Here is a 22815-nt window from a genome sequence, read left to right as displayed (position 1 = left end):
CTCAAACGTACTTTAAAAATCATGAATCCATACCAAATACATCATTCAAAGCTCTCATAGAATCACAATGGTTCCAAAAAAATATGAGCATTTCACAAAGTACAGACAAAATACAATTTCATTAGTGTGAAGTTATCCAACTGTGTAATTGCGTAAACATGTGTCACTGACATAGTAAAAAGAATGTTTGTTTCTCTGTCAAATAATCAGGTAGCTGTGTAATTCTGTGTTAGAGAAATATGGTACCGATGTGTAAAGTTGTATAAGCAAATACCATATTAGCTAGGGCTCCTTGTGCTTGCCAAACACATGGTACACAAAGCAAGCGTGTACCCCCCTGAGGATTAATGTAATTATACCCTCAGGTGTTACAGATTACAGCAATGAAATGAAATGTATCACTGAAAACTTTCTTTGTAATTCAAAAATCTTTAAAAATAAATGTTTTAAGTACAAAATTAATCACTGAAATGCGTGTCCTGTAGCGCTAAATGTGCATATTGTTGTAAGATAATCTCTGTGAAAGTGTCGTAGTTATTTTCCTCCAAAAGCTAAGTTCTGCAGAAACCAATGTACTTACCTCATGATAAACAAAAGTGAAATGCTTTGCGTATAGATATCGTAGTTATTACGCTTATTGTTGTGATGAAGAAAGTACTGTACTGTAACGTATTGTTGTGCTACAGAAAACCCTGTCTCATTGTAGCTATACCACTAAAGTTACTACTAAAACATGTTTTGCTTTCCAGAAGAAGTCAGAAAAACTGTGCGGATATAAAACAGATACACCGCAAAAGCAACATTGTAAATTGTCACTCATTAGTAGCGTCGTGATAAAAATCGTGTAGCTGTCACATAAACTAACCTCTGTGTCATCTGGTATCTCTCAGAAAGCACTTTAAATTCAGAATGTATTTTCAAATAAACCAAAATGTTGCATTAAAATCTCATTAGCAGTACTGGTAAATGTTCTAAGTATGTGAGCCTTATAGTCGTTACGTAATCGTGCAACAAACAAGCAAGAATGTACACACACAATAACACTGTGACGTCTGTTCACTATAACAATGCATTCGTCATGTCTGTTTAAATAAGTTCTCTTGGTTCTTGACTAGATATTTCACTTCAAACATTGTTACATGTTAACAGATTCTAAGTCTGACAAAGCATACTAGCAACGTAAAGTGAAAAGTTATATGGCAAAGACAAAGGTAAAAAGCAGATTATCTCTCAATAAACGGTTTTACATGTGGAATGTGGTGTAAACCTTTACTCTTCATAGTACTCAGAGTTTGAACTTGAATGCAATTGTCAGGCGGTATACGTCGGTAAAGAATACTGGAGTTTTTCTCAAGGTTAGCGTCTATGTTATTTTTCTCTGAGCCACCTGGCGCACGCGGCTGCCTGCTGTGCGAGTCATTGTCTGTCTCTTTGTTGGCGCGCGTCGTTATTGGGATTAGGAGACCTAACTTCTACAAATTCGCCTTGCCGAGAGGGCCCTGCTCTGTTTGAATCCCGCCAGTTCTGATGCAATTGACGTCTGTCGTTATGATCATATCGTCTGTCGTCATTTCGGTAGAATCCGTAGTTTCTTCCTTGTCGGTCACGTGGTGGAGAATTTCTCCCTGAATCGTAACTGCGCGCTGGTCCGTTGCGTCTAAAGTTATTCTGTCTCCCTTGATAGTATTTATTTTGGTTCCCATATTGTCTGTTTCTCTTATTGTCTCTGTGATAGTCATTACCACGGAGAGGTGATCTTTCCCTGTAGTTATTACTACTCTGCCAACGGTTGTCATACGGGTGGTGTCTGTTTTGGTCACGATTTGTGTTGTGAGAATAGCCTTGTCGTGTAAAGTTATTACTTCTTTCATCGAGGAATTGTGACAGTTGTGACCTGTAATTGTTGTGTTCCTGGTTTCGCGTTCCGCGATTGTCAGTGTCAATTTCTAATTCTTGTAAGAGTCCCTGAAATGCTTCAATGTCGTCTTTGCAACGTCCTGCCAAAATAATATGTCGTAAATGTTCAGGCAGTTTGATTAAGCAAATGCGGATGAGTTCTGAGGGGCTGTATGGGTTTGAAAGATACTGATTCTTATGCAACATGTCTTCAAAATATTTCATAAGACTGGAAAATTCAGATTGTTCGAAACGTTTCATCATTATGATGCTATGTTTTACACGGTCTTGTGTGGCTTGAGACCAATATGCTGAGAGGAAGGCATGGTAAAACTCTCCTTCACTGTGGCAATCGTGAATTACCGATCGCATTCTTACAGCTGGTTCATTCTCTAAGTAGCCACACATAAATTCTAATCTGTGTTCCAACGACCAGTTGGGAGGAAAACAATGAGAGAATTGATGGAGCCATGCTTGTGGATGAATGTCGTTGCCAGAATTCTTAAATGTTTTGAATTTACGTGTAGTAATGAACAGCTTATAGTCAAAATCATCGTGTCGGCGAGTAGCATGTCGGTCATTGTCACGTCGTTTCGGCGGTTCCATCTCAAAATTTGGTGTATCTTGCCAATTTCTTTCATAATTACCGAAATGCCCTGTGTTATTATTTTGTGGCTTTTGCGTATTTCTAAGTTCCTCTTCCCGTGTTGGAGCGCGAGTGTCTTCTGAAATACGTAATTCTTGTATTACCTGTGTCAGCTGATCTTGTACTTCCCGGATTTCTCTTTTGTACTGTGTATTGATTTGATTTTGATTTTGTTTGAATTTTCTAATTTGTTCATACTCTTCAGTGTCCATGAAAGCTACAGGTGTTGTGTCATTCAGATCATCATCTACCTTTGTAGATAAGTTAGTGAACTGATCTGAAAGTTCGGCTACTTTATCCGATAGTGAAATCATTTCCTCTCTATGTTTTTCTGAACCAAGTTTCAGAGTGTCCATTTGTGTTGCAATCGTGTCTACTGTGACCTTTAAGTTTTCCTGAGTTTTTGCAAGTTGCATAACCGTATCGGTAGATGCAACTGAGTCAAATTTTGCTTGCAAGGTCTCATGATTTTCATGAACAATAGTTTGCAGTTCTTTTATAGCTGCTTCGTGATTCTGTAGTGCATTTTCATGACGCGAAAAAATAGGTTGGAAATGCTCACAAATTTGTGTTTTTACGTCATTACAGACTTTTTGACATTTCGATTCAATGTGATGTAACTCAGCAGTTAAATCCTCACGTGTTCGTTCAAGAGTTTGCTCCAATGAGTCTAACTTTTTAAGATTTTGTTCCATTGTGTCTAACTTTTGAAGCTTTTGCTGTGTTTGTCTCTGATTTTGTTCCATTGTGTCTAACTTTTGAAGCTTTTGCTGTGTTTGTCTCTGATTTTGTTCCATTTGTTGCATTAATTGCAATAATAATGTATTAGTGTCTGGAATCTGTTTCTCTACGCTTTTCGGCAGTGCATTTGCACCGGCAACATTCACATTTTGACAAGCAGAAAATGCGTCTTAACTTATTTGAGAAAACTGTGATAACCCAAAACCTGAATCTACAGTATTTGCGAAATTGTGTCCTGTCATTTCGGATTCCTGAGGCGAGCTGTTGCCGACCGATCGATCGATAATGCTTCCCTCTTCACTAATTGTTTCACTGTCCGTGCCATTGTTTGCCGCCCGCTCCATTTCCCTATGCACGATTACCAAATTACTACTTTGAACATCAGTTAATTCATTAGTCTGCGGCGCTAGCACACTGCCTTCGTCTTCACTGTCATTTCTCAGTTTACTTTGGAACCTAGTATTACGTTTTTCACACGCCATTATTGTCACAGTATTTCACACGACAACACAGAAAAACACAATTTGAAGAGCAAAATAAAATAACGTAGCAATGGAAATAATGTCTAGTTAATTGCAGCTGCGAAATACTTAGTGCAAATCTACATGCATGCCACAACTGTTTTACTCTACAACAATGAAAAACTACAACTACAAAGGAGATTCTCTCTACAATTACGCGCTAGCAATAAACAAAAGCTACACTAAATACACAAACTACAAGAAAAAATCAGAAGATTCCAGTGAGGTATCCTCGGCTAAGGGTCGACATATGAAACGTCCCCTTTGAACAATTCTACACGAGACTGTGCTTAAACTGACATACAATATTTTTAGCGCAACGCAATCTGACTTTCAGAATTCTCTACAAAAGAATGGCCCTGACTAACATTAAACTATACCTTTCACAAATCACTTACCTCACAAAAATCTTCGCTGCTCAAGCTACTGCAATACAGCGAGCGCCACTACTGCCAGCTAAATAAAAGATTCAAACTATGGAAGGCACTAACTACTGATAGGGATAGTTAGCAAATGAAAGATATTAATAGAGAACAAACAATGTATTTACCTTAATATCATCACAAGTCATAATATATATATCAGTTCATGACAAATTACAAACCTCCGCCATCTCTCTCCCCACATCCACCACTGCTGGCGGCTCACCTCCAACTGCGCAACGCTACGCGCTGTTCACATCCAGCTGCCGCTGCCCAACACTACAATGGCAGACAACAATGCAAACTAGCCACAGACTGCACACAGCACAGCCAGTGATTTTCATATTGAGCACTACGTAACGTTGCCAATAAGAAAACATAAACAGCCTACTTACATAGAGAAAACATAAACAGCCTGAGAAAACATAAACAGCCTACTTACATAGAGAAAACATAAACAGCCTACTTACAGTAGTAACGACGTATGTTATAACCAGTCTGACCAATTCTCGGCAGGTAGCAGCACTGCTCAGGGCAAAATATATACAATGACCAGTTTTTTCCTCCTAGCCACTTTAACACCCTTTTCCCCACGAATCTTCCTATTAATTGGCAACCTACATAAATTAGTATGTTATATTAATTAATAACAGTAATTTCAATTTGAAATACCATCACAGATTTACGGAAATGTCGTTTTTCTTTTGCTCATTGCAGTGTATTGTATCAGTCTTAATTTGATTTCACATTAATTCTTACAGACATGTACAGTCGTGGACAAAACGAGCGAGACCACTCGCCTTTTCGTTATGCTGATCTGCACAGCTTTAAAGTCTGCTACACAGCATAACAGGCAAGGCGACGAAGTGCTATCAACATACTATGCGAAGGAGTGAAATTGAAAAACTATCCGAAATGTGTCAGACTGTTTTGAATCATGTGTAAGACTATATGAATGCTGATTAGTGTCTTAACCACAACACCTAAATATAAGATATAAATGAAATAAGAAACGCTAATTAGTACGAACTGTACTAATAAAAATTAATTTCAGCTTATCGAGATAACATAACTGTTTTAGTAAGACAAAGTATCCCAGATCGTTACGAATTAGCAAAATATTATGCGCATTCGGGCTCGAAATGGTGTGTGTCAACGTTCAGACCAGTCATACTGGATTACCGTTGCTGACCTACCATGAAAGTGTGCCAATTTAGCAATGCGTGAAGATTCATAACGAAATTCAGTCAAAAATCATTCAGTGCCACACGTAAGACAATTCAGTTATTGACAGAATCATTCAGTGCCACACTTAAGTCAATTCAGTTATTGACAGAAGCGGAGAAAGTAGGCAGTAACAAGTATGAAATTCTTCAAGTTTTGGTTTAGAAAAATAGGGAATTTGTTGTGGGGAATCGTGGAATATTCCCGATTCAGCCCCTACTGTTTCATGAAGTTCCCATAAATGGCGACGCTATACGTAGCCTTCTGTAACGGACGAGCATTCCAAGCAGAGAGCTGCCATTGAGTTACGTTTGGCGGAAAACCAGAGCATCGCAGAAATTCATAAGCGCTTGCAGAATGTCTAGGGACACCTGGTAGTGAACAAATAGTACGGTGAGTCGTTGGAAGAGGAGTCTGTAGTTGTCGCAAATCCGTCCGATTTCCCGCGTGCCGACCGGCGGCACACAGCTGTGACTTCTGCTATGTCGGAAAGTGCAGACACTCGCATGCGAGGTGATCGACGGATCACAATCAAACATCTTGCTGCTCAACTGGACATCTCTGTTGGTGTTGCTGACACACTCATCCACCACTTGGGTTACTCGAAGCTGTGTGTCCGCTGGGTTCCTCCCCGCCAAACAAAAGACCATAAAGAGCAACAAAGGACCATCTGTGAAGAATTCCTTGCGCGTTACCAGGCTGATCGTGATAAAAGATAATGGAAAATGGCCTTATGGCATCGTTTTCCGGGAGGCCCCTATTCGGGAAGTTCGGCCGCCAAGTGCAAGTTTTCTTTCATTCGAAGCCACACTGGGCGATTTGCGCACCGGTTATGAGGATGAAATGATTATTAGGACAACACAACACCCAGTCCCCGAGCAGAGAAAATCTCCAACCCGGCCGGGAATCGAACCTGGGCCCACTTGCATGGGAGGCGAGCACTTTACCACCCAGCTAAGCAGGTGGACTGACGGTGATAATTTTTGTCGAACATGATCACAGGTGATGAAATATGGGATCATCACTTCGAACCGGAAACAAAAGAGCAATTCGTGGAGTGGCGTCACACCACCTCTTCTCCGAAAATTAGTTCAAAGCAGCGTCCTTAGCACGTAAAGTCATGCCGAAGGTCTTCTGGGACTCTGAAGGTATTATCCTGTTTGGCGTCCTCCCTCATGGTGCAACGATCAGCTCTGAAGTGTATTGTTCTACCCTCAGGAAACTGAAGGAACCACTTCGTCGTTTTCGTTGCCACAAAAATACAGACGAACTTCTGCTCCATGACAGCTCGAGCCCTCACACAAGTTTGCACACCCGAGAGTGTGCAAAACTTCACTGGGCTAGTCTTCCTCATCCTTCCTGCTACGCTGCTCTCGCACCTTCCGACTTTACATCAGTTTGGCCCAATGAAGGATGCAATCCGCGGGGAGCAGTACGTGGATGACGGGGGGTTGCTGATGCCTCAAGACGTTGGCTCCGACATCGACCAGCAGAGTGGTACCATGCGGGCATACAAACTCTCCCAGCAAGGTGGATTAAGGCCGTCGCACTGAACGGAGATTGCGTTGACAAATAGGGTTTTGTAGCCAAAAGAGTGTGGGAAATTGTGTGTATTCGAATCTGGAACAAAAGCGACATGCGTGTCATTACTTATTGAACACCCCTCGTATACGTATATCTTGACTGCAGGTCTCTCTCTGTTGAGCTATGCCTGACGTGCTGAGCTGCTATAAGTGAACAGGTCGTTCGTGTTCTTCTAGCCATTCATTAATTCCACGAAGTCTTCGTATGTATATTTTGTAACATTTGCAACTAATTCTCCAATTCTCCAGCAGCAAGTAGCGGATGTGATTCGTCTCCCGTTGCTCCTAACACATCTTTGATGTTATGGCTGCTTGAAAAGACTGGATTAAACATTTACACTGCTAGATCTTCCCGAAATGATTTGTCGCGCTCTTTTTGTTTGGTAGAAGCAACGGTCGACTTGGTATTGCAGCCTCCTCTTCTTTCTTACCTAGCATTCTTTTACGGTTCAGGGCTGTCTTAGTCAGACGATATGAATGTTTTTTTCTCAAATGGCGTAATTCCTGTTTTAAATTGTCTTCACGACTAATACGATAAACTCTTGCTCTCGACGTGCTGAAAACTCCAATTTTTATAATGTGGTAATTGAAGGTTTCCTGGAAATTTTGTGTCCTAATTTTCCAACGGATATACTGTAATAAGAGTAATATGCAGAAGAATGGAAAAGAAAATTGAGGGCCTGTTATACGACGATCAGTATGGCTTTCTGAAAGACAAGGGCAACAGAGAGGCAGTTCCGACATGGCGATTCGTAAGGAAACAAGACATAGAATTGGTGGACATGGAATAAGCTTTTGACCACGTCATATGATATAAGATTTAGAAGTCCTGAAAAAGGCAGGAGTAAGCTATGGAGAAAGGGGGTTAACACACAAAAGTTACAAACCAAGAAGAATAATAAGAAACGAAGACAAAAAAAAAGTGCTCGGGATTAACAGCGTGTAATATAGGGATGAAGTCTTTCGCCCCTACCGTTCAATGATGGAAATACTCGTAAAAATAAAGATTCAAGAGTGGGATTAAAATTTAAGGTGGAAGAATTTCAGTAAGATTTAAAGATGACAACTCTATCTCCAGTGAAAGTGAGACCTGTTGATTGGAATGAACAGTGTAATGAATATGGACTGAGAAAATCGAAGAAATACAAAAATAATGAGAAGCAGCAGAAATCATACTAACGATAGCCGTAATATCAAGCATGCTGTTCAAGAATTAGACGAAGTTTAGTAATTCTGCTAAGTCTGAAGCAAAACAATACATTTGGATGATGAAAGGGGAACATGAAAAGCAGATTCGTACAGGCAAAGATGCTATTCTTGACCTAGAGAAGTCTGTAGTATCAAACATTGGTCTTGATCAGAGGAATAAATTTATGAGAATGTACACAGGTAACAAAACACTGTATGATAGTGAACCATTTACTGTAGGACAACAGGAAAAGAAAAGAGTCGAAGGGTTTGAGGCGCGATGCTGTAGAAGACTAGTGATGTGGAACCGTGAGGAATGAGGAGTTTGTCACCAGAATAGGCCAGCAAAGGAACACATGAAAAATAATGCAACAAGAAGGGACCGAATGATACGACATGTGTTAAAACATCGGGGAATACCTTCCGTGGTACTAGAGGGAAAATATCTGTAGGTCTTTCCAAACTAAGACTGATTTTACCATGAGTACTTTTGAGATACTTGTGAAAATCCTGCAGCTTCTCCTTTCGATATGGTCAGACGACGAAAGTATTATCCGAGTGAGAAAGCCAATGTGACGGTTATATAGACGTTCCGGTACGAACCCTCATTTCGAGTAGCTGCATAAGGATATCTGCAGCCAAAGACGACAAGGAGAATCTACAGATATTCCGTCTGTTTATAAAATCTCCTCACATTTTGAAAGAGCTAGACTGAAGGCTATATTTCTTTAAATCGGCTGAACGGCGATACATTCTTCTCCAGCAAGTGCAAAACCCGTTGCGAAGTAACGTTTGTAAGATAACGAATTTACCCATAATTCCTCACAAAGGCGTCGGTCTATCCATCTGTGCGTCGTTATTTAATGCAGGCAGGTTAATCGGCCAACTGATTCCATTTATAGTGGCACGCATTGAACATTCTACTTAGTGTGTAAATCATAAATTCTAAATGGTACAGGCGCTTTTGGAATGAGCTTGTGACGTCAGATTGTAGTTTTTAATTTCTTGACACTCAATAGATCTGTTTCGGTGTGCAGTAGGCATTTAACTTCCAGTACACCGTATCTGTCATTTTGTCCTTGCAAGTGGCCTTGTCCCTGACATGAGGAGCTGTGAGTTCTTTCTTCCGTAGTTCTAAGACCGTTTTCCGTTTGGTAGTGTGGTATTTGATATACAAAGGCGAGCGCACTGTGGTGTTGCGCTAACGATGCTTCCACCGAATAGATGATTTCTTCCGCTGGAATCTTGGAGGAAGTAGTGGTTAAATGCATACCACTGCTTAGTACTGCGGTTGTTTCGCTGCTGAATTCTTGTGACAAAAGATTGATGATGGCTCACCTCCCTGGTAATATAGACCATCGACTAGACAATAGCATTTCTTCTGCCGAGTCAATGTACTATTTACGGACAGATTCAAGGTATCCTGGAATTCGATGTTGTCCGCTATAACCCAGTCGACAATAGCGAGACGGTACGAAAGGAAGAGAAGCAGGTAAAGAACATGGCGACTGATGTTGCGTAGGTTTCGTAGAGTTTTATGAATCATTTCCCTTAGGAGGAGTTAGTTGGCTCTTCTGTGAATATTGGTGTATTTCAGGGAGCAGACGTAATATGTCAGTTTTAAGAAATGGGTATCATCGTGTTACCGTACTCTTGTACTGGCAGGGATATGTACCAACGTATTGCACAATGACTACTGAAAACCTAAGCCTCCGAATTTTTATTCTTCTCTGAATATCGGATAATGTGTTATATGCCATGCATATTACTCGGTCGACTTCCCCGGTTCGCTGAAGCAAATTGCAGTCCTCTGCCGCTAGAGGAGTCCAAATTGCAGCGTGTAAGATGGCGGTACGCAACGTAAACAACGTGCTGTACACGAGTTTCTAAACGCAGAAGACGTACCTACAAGTGGAATCCGTAGACTAATAAAAGCTGTGTACGGTGATGATTGGTGAACAACATTATGACAGCTGATGAGAGAAGATTTGACGGCCGGCCGCGGTGGCTGTGCGGTTCTAGGCGCTCCAGTCCGGAGCCGCGCTGCTGCTACGGTCGCAGGTTCGAATCCTGCTTCGGGCATGGGTGTGTGTGATGTCCTTAAGTTAGTTAGATTTAAGTAGTTCTAAGTTCTAGGGGACTGATGACCACAGCAGTTGAGTCCCGTAGTGCTCAGAGCCATTTCAACCATTTTTGCAGATTTGACCACTTTGACACCGAAAACGAGAGAGCCCCAATGCAGTTCTGCCAGAAAGGATAACCGACGCCAAAAATGTTCAAGGCCATGTCATCGGCAGGGAAAGTCGTGCTCAGCGTGTTCTGGAATCTTCAAGGTATGATGCACCACCACAGACTCTGAAAGTTACTGCGAGACTCTCAGAAAACTGAAAGCATGAATCGGAACAGAGCCCTCTCCTTCAGCAAAACAATACTAAACTATATGCGATCGCCGTAACAATCCGGCGCCTCGGATTCACTGTCAACGATCGTCCTCCATAAATTCCCGAATTGGCCACAGCCAATTTTTATCTGTTTCCAAAATTTAAAGAGCAATTTCGAGGACTTCAGTTATATAGTGACGAAACGGGAAAAGCAGATGTGAGGTTGTGGCTCCTTTAACAAACTCAAAATTTCTAGATTGACGGTATCAATAAACTGGTCTCTCATTGGGAGAAGTGCGTTCCACGATAGGGTGGCTATTTTCAGGAATAGATATGCTGACGTGAAGAATACAGCTGTAGAATGTTAATGAACTTTATTTTATTTAAGAGATTTGCATATAAAAACTACAGACACTTTACTTTTCAGCACTCTCTTGAAAGTAATAAAATAAGGAGAGAAAGCTCTTATGCGAACCCAGGTTTTTTTCTCGTAGCCGTGACACATGTATGATACCTAATTTCTTAAAATTGACGCATGATATCAGCTCCCCACGACGAGAAGTAGCACTTGCATCAGTAGCGTTATGTGTGTTACTCCCAATTCCTCTACTCAGATGACGAGTATGGAAACAGGATTTCGCCTTTGAAGCTACCCTGAGGACGCAATGGCAAACCTGCGCCTCGGCCCGCCTTTGACTTCTCCAGCAGTTATTAAATCCAAGGCACACTCCCCAGCGTCTGGAGCAGTCGACTCGACGGCGTCCCGAACGTAATTACAGCCAGCGAAAACCCCGCCTGTCCCGACTCCGCATACCTCAAGGGTGCTCCAGTTTCGTGGCTGTCCCGCTCTGCAGCGAGTGTCTTATCTTTTCCTACATTTATTTACGGCCGACGTCTCTTAAGAGGTTTCTTCGTCAGTGCAGCGTGTTAGTCAGCCATAAATCTGCACTGCTGCCCATTAAAATTGCAACGCAAGGGGGATAGCGACTGACAAAACATTTCATACTGTGTATACAGGGTGGTCCATTGATAGTGACCGGGCCAAATATCTCACGAAATAATCATCAAACGAAAAAACTATAAAGAACGAAACTAAATTGAAGGGGGAAACCAGATGGCGCTATGGCTAGCCCGCTGGATGGCGCTGCCATAGGTCAAACGGATATCAACCGCTTTTTTTAAATAGGAACCCCCATTTTTATTACATATTCGTGTAGTACGTAAAGAAATATGAATGTTTCAGTTGGACCACTTTTTTGACTTTGTGATAGACGGCGCTGTAATAGCCACAAACGTATAAGTACGTGATATCACGTAATATTCCGCCAGTGCGGACGGTACTAGCCTCGTGATACACTACCCGAGTTAAAATGGACCGTTTACCAATTGCGGAAAAGGTCGATATTGTGTCAATGTATGGCTATTGTGATCAAAATGCCCAACGGGCGTCTGCTATGTATGCTGCTCGGTATCTTGGACGACATCATCCAAGTGTCCGGACCGTTCCCCGGACAGTTACGTCATGTAAGGAAACAGGAAGTGTTCAGCCACATGTGAAACGTCAACCACGAGCTGCAACAAATGATGATGCCCAAGTAGGTCTTTTAGGTGCTGTCGCGGCTAATCCGCACGTCAGCAGCGGACAAATTGCGCCAGAATCGGCAATCTCAAAAACGTCGCTGTGGAGAATGCTACATCAACATCGATTGCACCCGTACCATATTTCTATGCACCAGGAATTGCATGGCGACGACATTGAACGTCGTGTACAGGTCTGCCACTGGGCGCAAGAGAAATTATGGGACGATGACAGATTTTTTGCACGCATTCGATTTAGCGGCGAAGCGTCATTCACGAGCAGCTGTAACGTAAACCGGCATAATATGCTACAGAAAATTCACGATGGCTGCGACAAGTGGAACATCAGCGACCTTGGCGGGTTAATGTATGGTGTGGCATTATGAGAAGAAGGATAATTGGCCCCCATTTTATCGATGGCAATCTAAATGATGCAATGTAAGCTGATTTCCTACGTAATGTTCTACCGATGTTACTAGAAGTTGTTTCACTGTATGACAGAATGGCGATATACTTCCTACATGATGGATGTCCGGCACATAGCTCGTGTGCGGTAGAAGCGGTATTGAATAGCATATTTCATGACAGGTGGATTGGTCGTCGAAGCACCATACCGTGGTCCGCACGTTCACCGGATCTGACGTCCCCGGCGCATTGTCAATGCATGTGCGAACATTACGGAAGGCGAACTACTCGCTCTTGAGAGGAATGTCGTTACACGTATTACCAAATGCATTGAGGTTGACGGACATAATTTTGAGCATTTATTGCATTAATGTGGTATTTACAGGTAATCACGCTGTAACAGCATGCGTTCTCAGAAATGATAAGTTCACAAAGTTAAATGTATCACATTGGAACAACCGAAATAAAATGTTCAAACGTACCTACGTTCTGTAGTTTTATTTAAAAAACCTACCTGTTCCAACTGTTCGTTTAAAATTGTGAGCCATATGTTTGTGACTATTACAGCGTCATCTATCACAAAGCGAAAAAAGTGGTTCAACTAAAACTTTCATATTTCTTTACGTACTACACGAATATGGAATAAAAAATGGGGGTTCCTGTTTAAAAAAACCATAGCGCCATCTGGTCTCCCCCTTCAAGCTAGACAAATTTCGTTCTTTGTAGTTTTTTCGTTTGATGCTTATTTCGTGAGATATTTTGCCCAGTCACGATCAATGGACCACCGTGTATACCATACAGTACGAAGTGAACAAAAGTAATACAATATGTTAGGAAATTCCATTTACAAACTTCTAGGCCTTCTAGAGGGGAGTCAGTACATTATATTTTGGATAGGAGCCTAATTCCGGAAACGTGCCGTTTCCGTTCTACGGCCCTTTGAAAATATGTTTGGTAGTTAAGTATGCAACAGGTTAGTCATGGTGGAGGGTGGAACGTCGAATCATCAGATGTCATTTGACGTCTATCGTACCTCTCATATCTGGGTCGAGCCTCATTCACGTGTCTGTCAGCGTTACAGTATTAGAGCAACGTGGTAGAGTACACATCTGCAGAATACACCGACATGATGATTCTGAATAGCGAAGCTCACGGTGACAGAACTGCTCGTCGCCTTTACCAAGATCGTTCTCCTCAACGTTCGACTCCATCGCATACGCTTTTCGCCACAATTACGCAACAGCTTCGAGAAAGTGGTACCTTCACAATCATTAGGCGTGACTGTGGTGTTCCAAGGAAACGCTGCACACTCTAGTGTTCCAAGGAAACGCCGCACAGTTTAACTGGAAGAGGCTGTACTGCATCATGTTGAAGAGAACCCGCCAACGAGAGCACGAACAATTTCTTTGTGTGTTAACGTATGGAAATGTAAAAAAAGTGACGTACTGGATCTTGCCTAATCAGTCACTTACAAAAGTGGTCCCGTTACCAAAATGTTTTCAGATGGTTGTGTCTCGAGAACGAATATGGGTTCAAATTCAAAATATTGTCTACTCACTCCCAACGTTCTCTAAGTAGTTGTTGAGGAGACAGTTCATAGGTCTTTCGCTCATCTTGGCGGTCTTCTGTTCAACAGCTGCACGTCTGTTCGCCTGTAAAGTTCTCCGCAGTAGGAGTTGATGGGCTTTGAGCACTATGGGACTTAACTTCTAAGGTCATCAGTCCCCTAGAACTTAGAACTACTTAAACCTAACTAACGTAAGGACATCACACACATCCATGCCCTAGGCAGGATTCGAACCTGCGGTCGTAGAGGTCGAGCGGTTCCAGACTGTAGCGCCTAGAACCGCTCGGCCACTCCGACCGGCAGTCGGAGTTAACCCTTGTTTTCTGTAGCCCATGATGCACCTTAGTAGGTTCGGTGCTAGTTTTGAGTACTCCCATTTTGCCATGTACGATACATTTTAACCATCTTGGCGTGCGAACAATTTACAATGTTATCCGCTTCGGAAATGCTTCCATCCTTGCCCTGAAAGCAAATTATTCATGCTCTTTTGGACGCCAGATAAATCGCGACAGCCACTGCATTGTTATTGACGTTCCCCCTTACACACGTCCCCCCGACACACCTTACATATTCCGCACTGTTACTGCTACCACATGTCGTCGGTGAATGGTTGTTACATGTTGAAGACGAATACAGGCGGTGGTCACTTTAATGTGACTGGGCTGTGTGCAATAAATAAAAGTGATGTATGATGAACGTAAGTCGTTGCTGAGAAACCTTAATATTCCTTTGTGACCAGTAGTTCTGTTGTGCACAACTTTGTATACAATAGTCAGGACAGGTGTGTACTACGGAGTGGTGCAACAATTCTCATCGTAGGAAACCTGGACGGAAGCAGAAATGATTAGGAACAAGTTAACACAAGAAACAAAAGATTTACTAAATTTGTATCTCTCCAAGTGAATGAAGAATCATTAGAAATAATGAAGCAAGAAACTGAGTACAGATATCACAGCGCCAACTATAATAAGGCTCTCTGTGCTAAACATAAGCGATTGTGTCGTAGCGATAAGGCTCCAAGCGCAAGTTGGATAAAGGCTGCTACTGGCCATCCTATATCGTGGCGGGAGAACGTGCTCATGGTACAGAGCCGCTGGATGAGTGGCTGAGCGGGCGCGCACCATTGGGTTCGCCAGATCCCGTGTAAATGCAATAGGTGTCAGATGGAAACTTGGCTATGACGCCCGTGGGGTGATGTCGATACATGATATCACAGATGTTTGGAATTCTCTACCACCTGTAAAAATTTACCCTAGAATTTAGGACAGCTCTGGCTCTACAGCTAAACGTGGAGCCATTCCAAATTTTGTTTCAGTTACAGTAGTTTTTTTTCAAATTGTTGACTGTGGACGCCATACTGCATCTTTTTGCTCCCAGAACACAAAATGAAGCAGTGATGAGGTTTTCTCCAATTTACGAAACAGAATATCATGTTCCACATACTAAAATTCTTTTGTAACAAAATTTTAGACAGGAACGACGGTGTTGCAGGCGAACGACAGTGACCAGTGTGCCGGCGGCTCCAACTGGACCGGGGAGCACGACATGGAGCACCTGCCATTCGACGTGCGCATCGAGACGTACCTGGTGCCAGTGATCTTCCTGCTTATCTTCACGGCCGGCGTGCTGGGCAACGGCACCCTGGTGCTCATCTTCATACGGCACCGCAACATGCGCAGCTCGCCCAACCTGTACATCCTGTCGCTGGCGCTGGGTGACCTGCTCGTCATCCTCACCTGCGTGCCCTTCATCTCCACCATCTACACGGTATGCATCTCAATCTGCCCGACATTGATTTATTGTTCAGTCTCAGTAGCACATTTTAAGTAGATTACATGTTTCGATCACTAAGGATCATCTTCAGACGTAAGTAGCTGCGTCAACAACCCCTCTTGTCTACTCATAGCTACATATCAGAGTACTTACTTAGATCTGGAGGTCAAAACACGTATTCTCATTAAAAATGTGCAACTGAGTCGGAACAATAAATGATAATTACCTTAAACATGTATAAAGTTGCTGAAACTCTCAAGTCGATTATGTCGACTGTAGTAAAAATTTATTGTGAGAACTGATAGTAGCGAGAGTAGGTTGCCCGCATGGAATAGAATTTTCAAATCAACAAGTGACGGCAACCAATTTTCACTCTGCAGCGGAGTGTTCGTCGATATTAAACTTCCTAGCCTATGAAAAACGTGTCCCGGAATGGGACTCGGAACCGTTATCTATCCATTTGGCCCTCGAATCTCCTGGGTAGCTCAGTCGGTAGACGATTTTCTCGCAAAAGGCGGACTTTCCACATTCCTGTGGCAGCCCAGCACACAGTTAGTTGTCAGGAAGTTTCACCAGGATACAGATCTGGCGAAATAGGCGGTCGAGTAACTGACCCAGGTCGACGTATCCACTCGCTTGGACATATGGACTTGCGTACTCCAGGTAATACGGCGGTGCACTGTTTCTTTGGAAGATTAAACGGTACTCTCAACGTTCAATGAAGATTGTTCTCAGAATATGAGGAATCACTAGCCCGGTAATGAAGTTCAGTTGAGGAAAGTAAAATTTATAAGCTGTACTCTTGCATACGTGACGTGACACACATTTCAATTTTCACTGCCTCTTATCTTTACAAAAAGACTGATTCGGATTTTCAGTGCCTCAAAACCGACAACTCTATACATTTTTCCACATACTAACATAGTTGAGCAATCGCTGATTATTATGTTTCCAATGGACTCCTAATATATAGCCAGCTCAGTTAACATTTCAACGCAAAACGCCTTATGAGCTGCTGTAGCTGCGTGTTTTAAGTACTTGCGCCACTGTAAATTTGTAAATGTGGATGGCTTAAAAGGCGAACGTCGCTGACAACAAAACTTGTTCTACATAATCGAAGCTATCCTGACGTTTTATTATCATGTGGTGAATAAATAGTGAGTGTGCCATTCAGAAATGATAAACCTAATGGAAGTATTTATAACACACTAAGTAGGAAAATTACTATGCATGTTGCCGCAAAGTTAGGGGTGTTACACCCACAGATTTTACAACATTTTATTTCGAATCTCCAGCTTTTGTTCTACATGTTTGCCAGTTGAGGTCATAGAAATAATCTCCCCTCTTGTATTCACATTTAATTCAACTTGTATCCCCGAGATGCACTGTCAGAACACTCTGAAGGTGGCTGGTGGACTTGATGATACACTTTGCTTCTATAAAATTCCTGTGATGTGAAAAAGATACAGCGACAAACGCTCATTAGAGAATGAGAAATGTATGAGCATGGCGTTGCTGATCACAGCGAAGTTAATAGTTGGCCAAGCAGATAATTTAGTGAAAGTGGGGTCCTCCCCTGCAGTGGTAAATCGACCACTACACAGAGTCCTGACAGACAATGTGCAGCCGATTCAGAGTCTGATTTTCGCTTAGAGATGTGCAGCGTCGAACGAACTGTGAATTCGAGTGGGGCTAGCAGAAACGAGTATGTGCAGAATAACAAAACAATTAAGGTAGAAAAAGACCAAATGTCAGTGAGAAAACCATCATTGAGATCACAAAGCTTGAGTGGGCAGTATCGAAACACTTACCCTACAACTCTGATCTGGTACAGTGTGATAATCACCTGTTTGGTAAAGAACGAATCCCTTCTCGCAATGAGATTTGAAGATGAGTATTTAAAAAGACTGATAAACAAGGCTTGAAGGTGCTGAGCCTCACTTCTGTCGCGCATGTATAGGGATCTTAGTTCCACGATGGTGGAAGGTAGTTGTCTCTCGAGAATGTTTCAGTATACTATTAAAATATCAAAGGTATCGAAAATAAATTAGACCTATGAAATAATCGTTATGTATTTCTTTTGGAGTGAGTCACGATGGTTACCAGTGGAAACAGTAAGTTTTGAACAACTTCTGAGTAGTGAATGATGTATACCCTATTCTGATATAAATTTAAATGTGGTGTGACATTGTTGATTGGGAAATATCACGGGGCGGGTTCAGTTGCATGCTGGAATGGGTATTCTTCCTTTGCGCATATTCCTTGTGAATATACGAGAGGTGTCTCGCATGTCTATTAAGTGTACGTGAGTGTTACGAATGTGTGCACACTGTGGCGTTACTTTTGTGCTGTATAATATGCTTGGCAGCTCATGCATCAAAGTTACTTAAAAGAATAACGTACAGAAGAATGGAAAAGAAAACTGAGGATGTTCTATATGACGATCAGTTTGGCTTTAGGAAAGATAAAGGCACCAGAGAGATAATTTTGAGGGCATGATAAGAGTGGACCTCTAAGAACGAAGTGCCCGGATTGGAAATTGTGTAACAACAGAGATGTAGTCTTTCAACCCTACTGTTAAATCTGTACATCGAAGAAACAACGATGAAAATAAAATAAAAGTTCAGAGTAGAATTAAAATTGAAGCTGAAAGAATGTCAATATTACGATTCTCTGATTACATTGCTATCCTGATTGAAAGTAAAGAAGAATTACATGATCACCTGAATGGAATGAACAGTCAAAGGAGTACATAATATGGACTGAGAGTAATCGAAGAAGAAGAAAGTAATGAGAAGTAGAAGGAACGAGAATAGCGAGAAACTTAACATCAGGATTGACAGTCACAAAATAGATGAAGTTAAGGAATTCTGCTACCTAGGCAGCAAAATAACCAGTACGAACGGAGCAAGGAGGACATCAAAAGCAGACTAACACTGGAACAAAGAGCATTCCCAGCCAAGAGAAATCCACCAGTATCGGACATAGGTCTTAATTTGACACACACATCCATGCCCGAGGCAGGATTCGAACCTGCAACCGTAGCAGCAGCGCGGTTCGGGACTGAAGCGCTTAGAACCGCTCGGCCAAGGTTTTGTTTAGTGCAACCAAGTACACCTAAGTACTGTCTTTATATGCTTAAAGTTGCTAAAATACACATAACTGGAATGAATTTGTCGTGGATATCAACAGGAAGTGAAATCGCCAGGAAGCTATACTACCGATCAAAAGTTTCCCATCATCCATGACAAGCGCTGCATACTTTATTTCAATGTGCAAACACATCGTATAAACTAACTAGGCCAACAAAATAGGTATTTTCTCTTTCTATCGTTAATGTAGTTTAACTTATAGCCTCTACGCGATATCCCCCTTTTCCCTCAAAGCAGCAGCTAAAGCTCTTGGCATTTTCGAGATTAGTAGTGTTTTTGATGATACTGTAGTCCAACAGGCATGCAAATTATTCCATAGTTCTTCAGTATTAGATGACCTCAATACTCTGACTTCCTTCTGAAGTTTATCTCAGAAGAGTTCAATGTGATTTAAGTCAGGTGACTGACTTGATCAAATCGTACTCTTAAGCTCCCCACATTTCTCTTTTCTGTTGACGTACCCTCTGCGCAATTTAGAAGCGTTTCTGGGATCGTTGTCCTCCTGCAAAAGACACCCACGTCTCCGGTCAGATGTAACTGGAATGTTCATTCTTCTTTAACGTACGACTAATTTTATTACATAACCGACTTTATCACCCATGACCGACCCTCGACCGTGCTTAACCTTTGGCGTCACACACTGACTCATTATGCGTCCTCCACGAAGTCGACAAATAAACATCCGACCATGGCTTCCAAATGCTTCCAACTTAGATTCGTCCGTGAATAACACCTCGAGACCTTACTGAAGGCTCCAGTTTTTCTGTTGCTGTGCTCACTGGAATCGTTTCACCTTACTTGGTCTGCGTAATAAAGGTTTCTTGGCCACTGTGCACCCTTTCATAGTTTGTTCACGGACACGACTTTGCGACTGGCGCTGCTGCCATTACTGTTTACTTCCACGAGATTCAAGTACAGTACGAGTCATCTGACGCTTACTCTCTACGCGTATGAATTTATCTCCCCTACATGGCTGGGGGAAACGCTGCAACGTCTAATTTACTGTCGATTGGACTAGGCCTAGGTAATAAGGTATAAACCTAATCTGGTAAACACGTACACTTCTAGATGCACGCAGGGTGCTGTACGCTAATGCGAAGTGATTGCTTCACAGACAGCAGAAGGAATGAGGTCTGTTCGAGCGGAACCTTCTTAAGAGGAATATCGCTGTTTTTGTGGATAGTCATCGGCAACTTCACAGCAAACAACCAGCCAAATACACAACAGCGGCATTTATTCTTTACATTTTTATATTTGTTTTGTTATCAGAATGGAGATATGATAGAATATTCTAAACGAAATCCCTGTTTAATCAAAATTCCGTAACTGAGATAGGTGATCGAAAACGTTTGACCGGTAGAGTGGTGTCTAGCTGAATGTGGTGCGGAATGTAATGTTGTCGTAAACCAAACTGATGATGAGCATGGAGTGCCACGACAACTTGTCAAAGTTTCAATTAATTGTATCGACTTCAAAGCCGGCTATTTGCCTGTGAAATTTACTTATAGCACAAACAGTCATTCTACTCTGGCGGATAAAACATCGCAACACCGAGAAGGAGTTGTGCGACCTACACGGAAGTCCGTAGGCGTGTTTCTACCAATCAAATATGATATACATTGAAATTCCGCGCCAGTCGCATGAGAGTGGCCTTAGTTGTCGGTTGGTTGGTTGATATGTGGGTCATCGATCCCATCGGATTAGGGAAGAAAGTCGGCTGTGCTCTTTCAGAGGAACCATCCTGGCATTTCCCTGAAGCGAGTTAGGGAAATAACGGAAAACTTAAATCAGGATGGCCGGACGCCGGTATCCTCCAGGATAAGAGTCCAGCAGTTGTTTGGTTGCCTTGAGGGTTGGAAACCAAACAGTGAGGTCATCGGTCCCATCGGATTAGGAAAGTATGAGGAACGAAGTCGTCCGTGGCCTTTCAAAGGAACCATCCCGGCATTCGCCTGGAGCGATTTAGGGAAATCACTGGATACCTAAATCAGGATGGCCGGACGCTGGTTTTAACCGTAGTCCTCCAGAATGCGAGCCCAGGGTGCTAACCACTGCGCCATCTTATTCGGTAAAGAGTCCATTGTGATGATAACTGCACCACCTCGCTCGGTGGCGCTAGTGGAAATCAGGTTTGCTTTAAACACACGCTGTAACGATCTTGAATGTTAGCTGGCTCTGAGAATGGACATGCTGACTTGATGTCAAAGACTGTCTTAAAGGTGACAAAGGCGTCGTTATCAGCGTCTCACTGAGTTTGATCGAGATCGTGTGATACGGCTACGAGAAGCTGGTTGTTCTTTCTGCAGTACTGCAGAAATATTTGGCAGGAATGTAGCCACTGCACACGACTGCTGGTGATCACGAGAATGTACAGTTGCAAGAAGACCGGGCTCCAGAAGGGTCGCGTGGCACTATCGAAATGGAAGATCATCGCGTACGGCGTAAGCCACCCCACTGACACAATGAACTGTTACAAATCGTTACCTAAAGGTCAGCTCCGAGCCGGTAGCCTCGTAGCGTTCATTCCACTGAACCGAAACCACCACAGTTTTTCTGCTTCACTGCTACGAAGCGACAGCTCAGTGGAAGGCAGGGTGGAGGTATGTCGTGTTTTCTAATCAAAGCTGGTTCTGCCTCGGTGTCAGTGATGGCTGTCTGTTGGTTAGAAGGAGGCTGAATGAGGACAATCATTCAGCCTGTCTGCATACTAACACACTGGACCTACACCTGCAGTTACACTCTGGGTTGCGATTTCGTGTGACACCAGGAGCACTCTCGTGGTTATCCCAAGCTCCCTGACTGCCATTCATGAACAGCATTCCAGAGAGTGTTTTCCAACAGCGTAACGCCCGCCCACATACTGCTCTTGCTACCCAGCATGGTCTGCAGAGTGTTGACATGTTGCCGTAGTCTGTCTCCAATCGAGCACATGTGCAACAATATCGGACGGCAACTCCAGCGTCATCGACAAACAGCATCCCCTGTATTGACCGACCAAGTGCAACTGGCATGGAACCCCATCCCACAAACTGACACTCGACACTTGTACAACACAGTGCATGCAACTTTTGACGCTCAGATTCAACATTTTGGCGGTTACACCTGTTAGTAATGTACCGGCATTTCACATTTACAATGGATTATCTCGCGCTTACATTAAACAGTGATCCTACAATGTTGTGTTGTTGTTGTGGTCTTCAGTCCTGAGACTGGTTTGATGTAGCTCTCCATGCTACTCTATCCTCTGCAAGCTTCTTCATCACCCAGTAACTACTGCAGCCTACATACTGCTGAATCTGCTTAGTGTATTCATCTCTTGGTCTCCCTCTACGATTTTTACCCGCCACGCCACCCTCCAGTACTAAATTGGTGCTCCCTCGATGTCTCAGAACATGTCCTACCAACCGATCCCTTCTTCTAGTCAAGTTATGCCACAAGCTCCTCTTCTCCCCAATTCTATTCAATACCTCCTCGTTAGTTACGTGATCTACCCATCTAATCTTCAGCATTCTTCTGTAGCACCACATTTCAAAAGCATCTAATGTTAATGTTAATGTTAATCATTTAAATAAGGTACCTACACAAACGTATTCCTGAAATTTGAGATCTCTACATTAATTTATTTCCATTCACTGTATTTGACTATAAATTTGCATTTATCCAAGTTTCTTTTTGTTTTAGAAGGATGGTCCGAAATAGCTGTGAACGACCCGGTACAGTTAATATTGCGTTCCTTGC

General features: G+C 42.6%; 1 protein-coding gene across 1 annotated transcript in view; it reads left to right on the top strand.

Moving 5' to 3' along the window:
- LOC124775516 (neuropeptide CCHamide-1 receptor-like) overlaps window positions 1-22815 on the top strand; it is a 108579-nt gene that overhangs the window by 6753 nt on the left and 79011 nt on the right. Inside the window, exon 2 of the mRNA XM_047250349.1 lies at window positions 15623-15919. Within this exon, the coding sequence (XP_047106305.1) occupies window positions 15623-15919 (297 nt within the window). The remainder of the gene's footprint in view (window positions 1-15622; window positions 15920-22815) is intronic.

The sequence above is a fragment of the Schistocerca piceifrons genome, chromosome 2 (assembly GCF_021461385.2).
Source record: "Schistocerca piceifrons isolate TAMUIC-IGC-003096 chromosome 2, iqSchPice1.1, whole genome shotgun sequence".
NCBI lineage: Eukaryota > Metazoa > Arthropoda > Insecta > Orthoptera > Acrididae > Schistocerca > Schistocerca piceifrons.
This window is presented reverse-complemented; position numbering and strand designations above follow the sequence as displayed.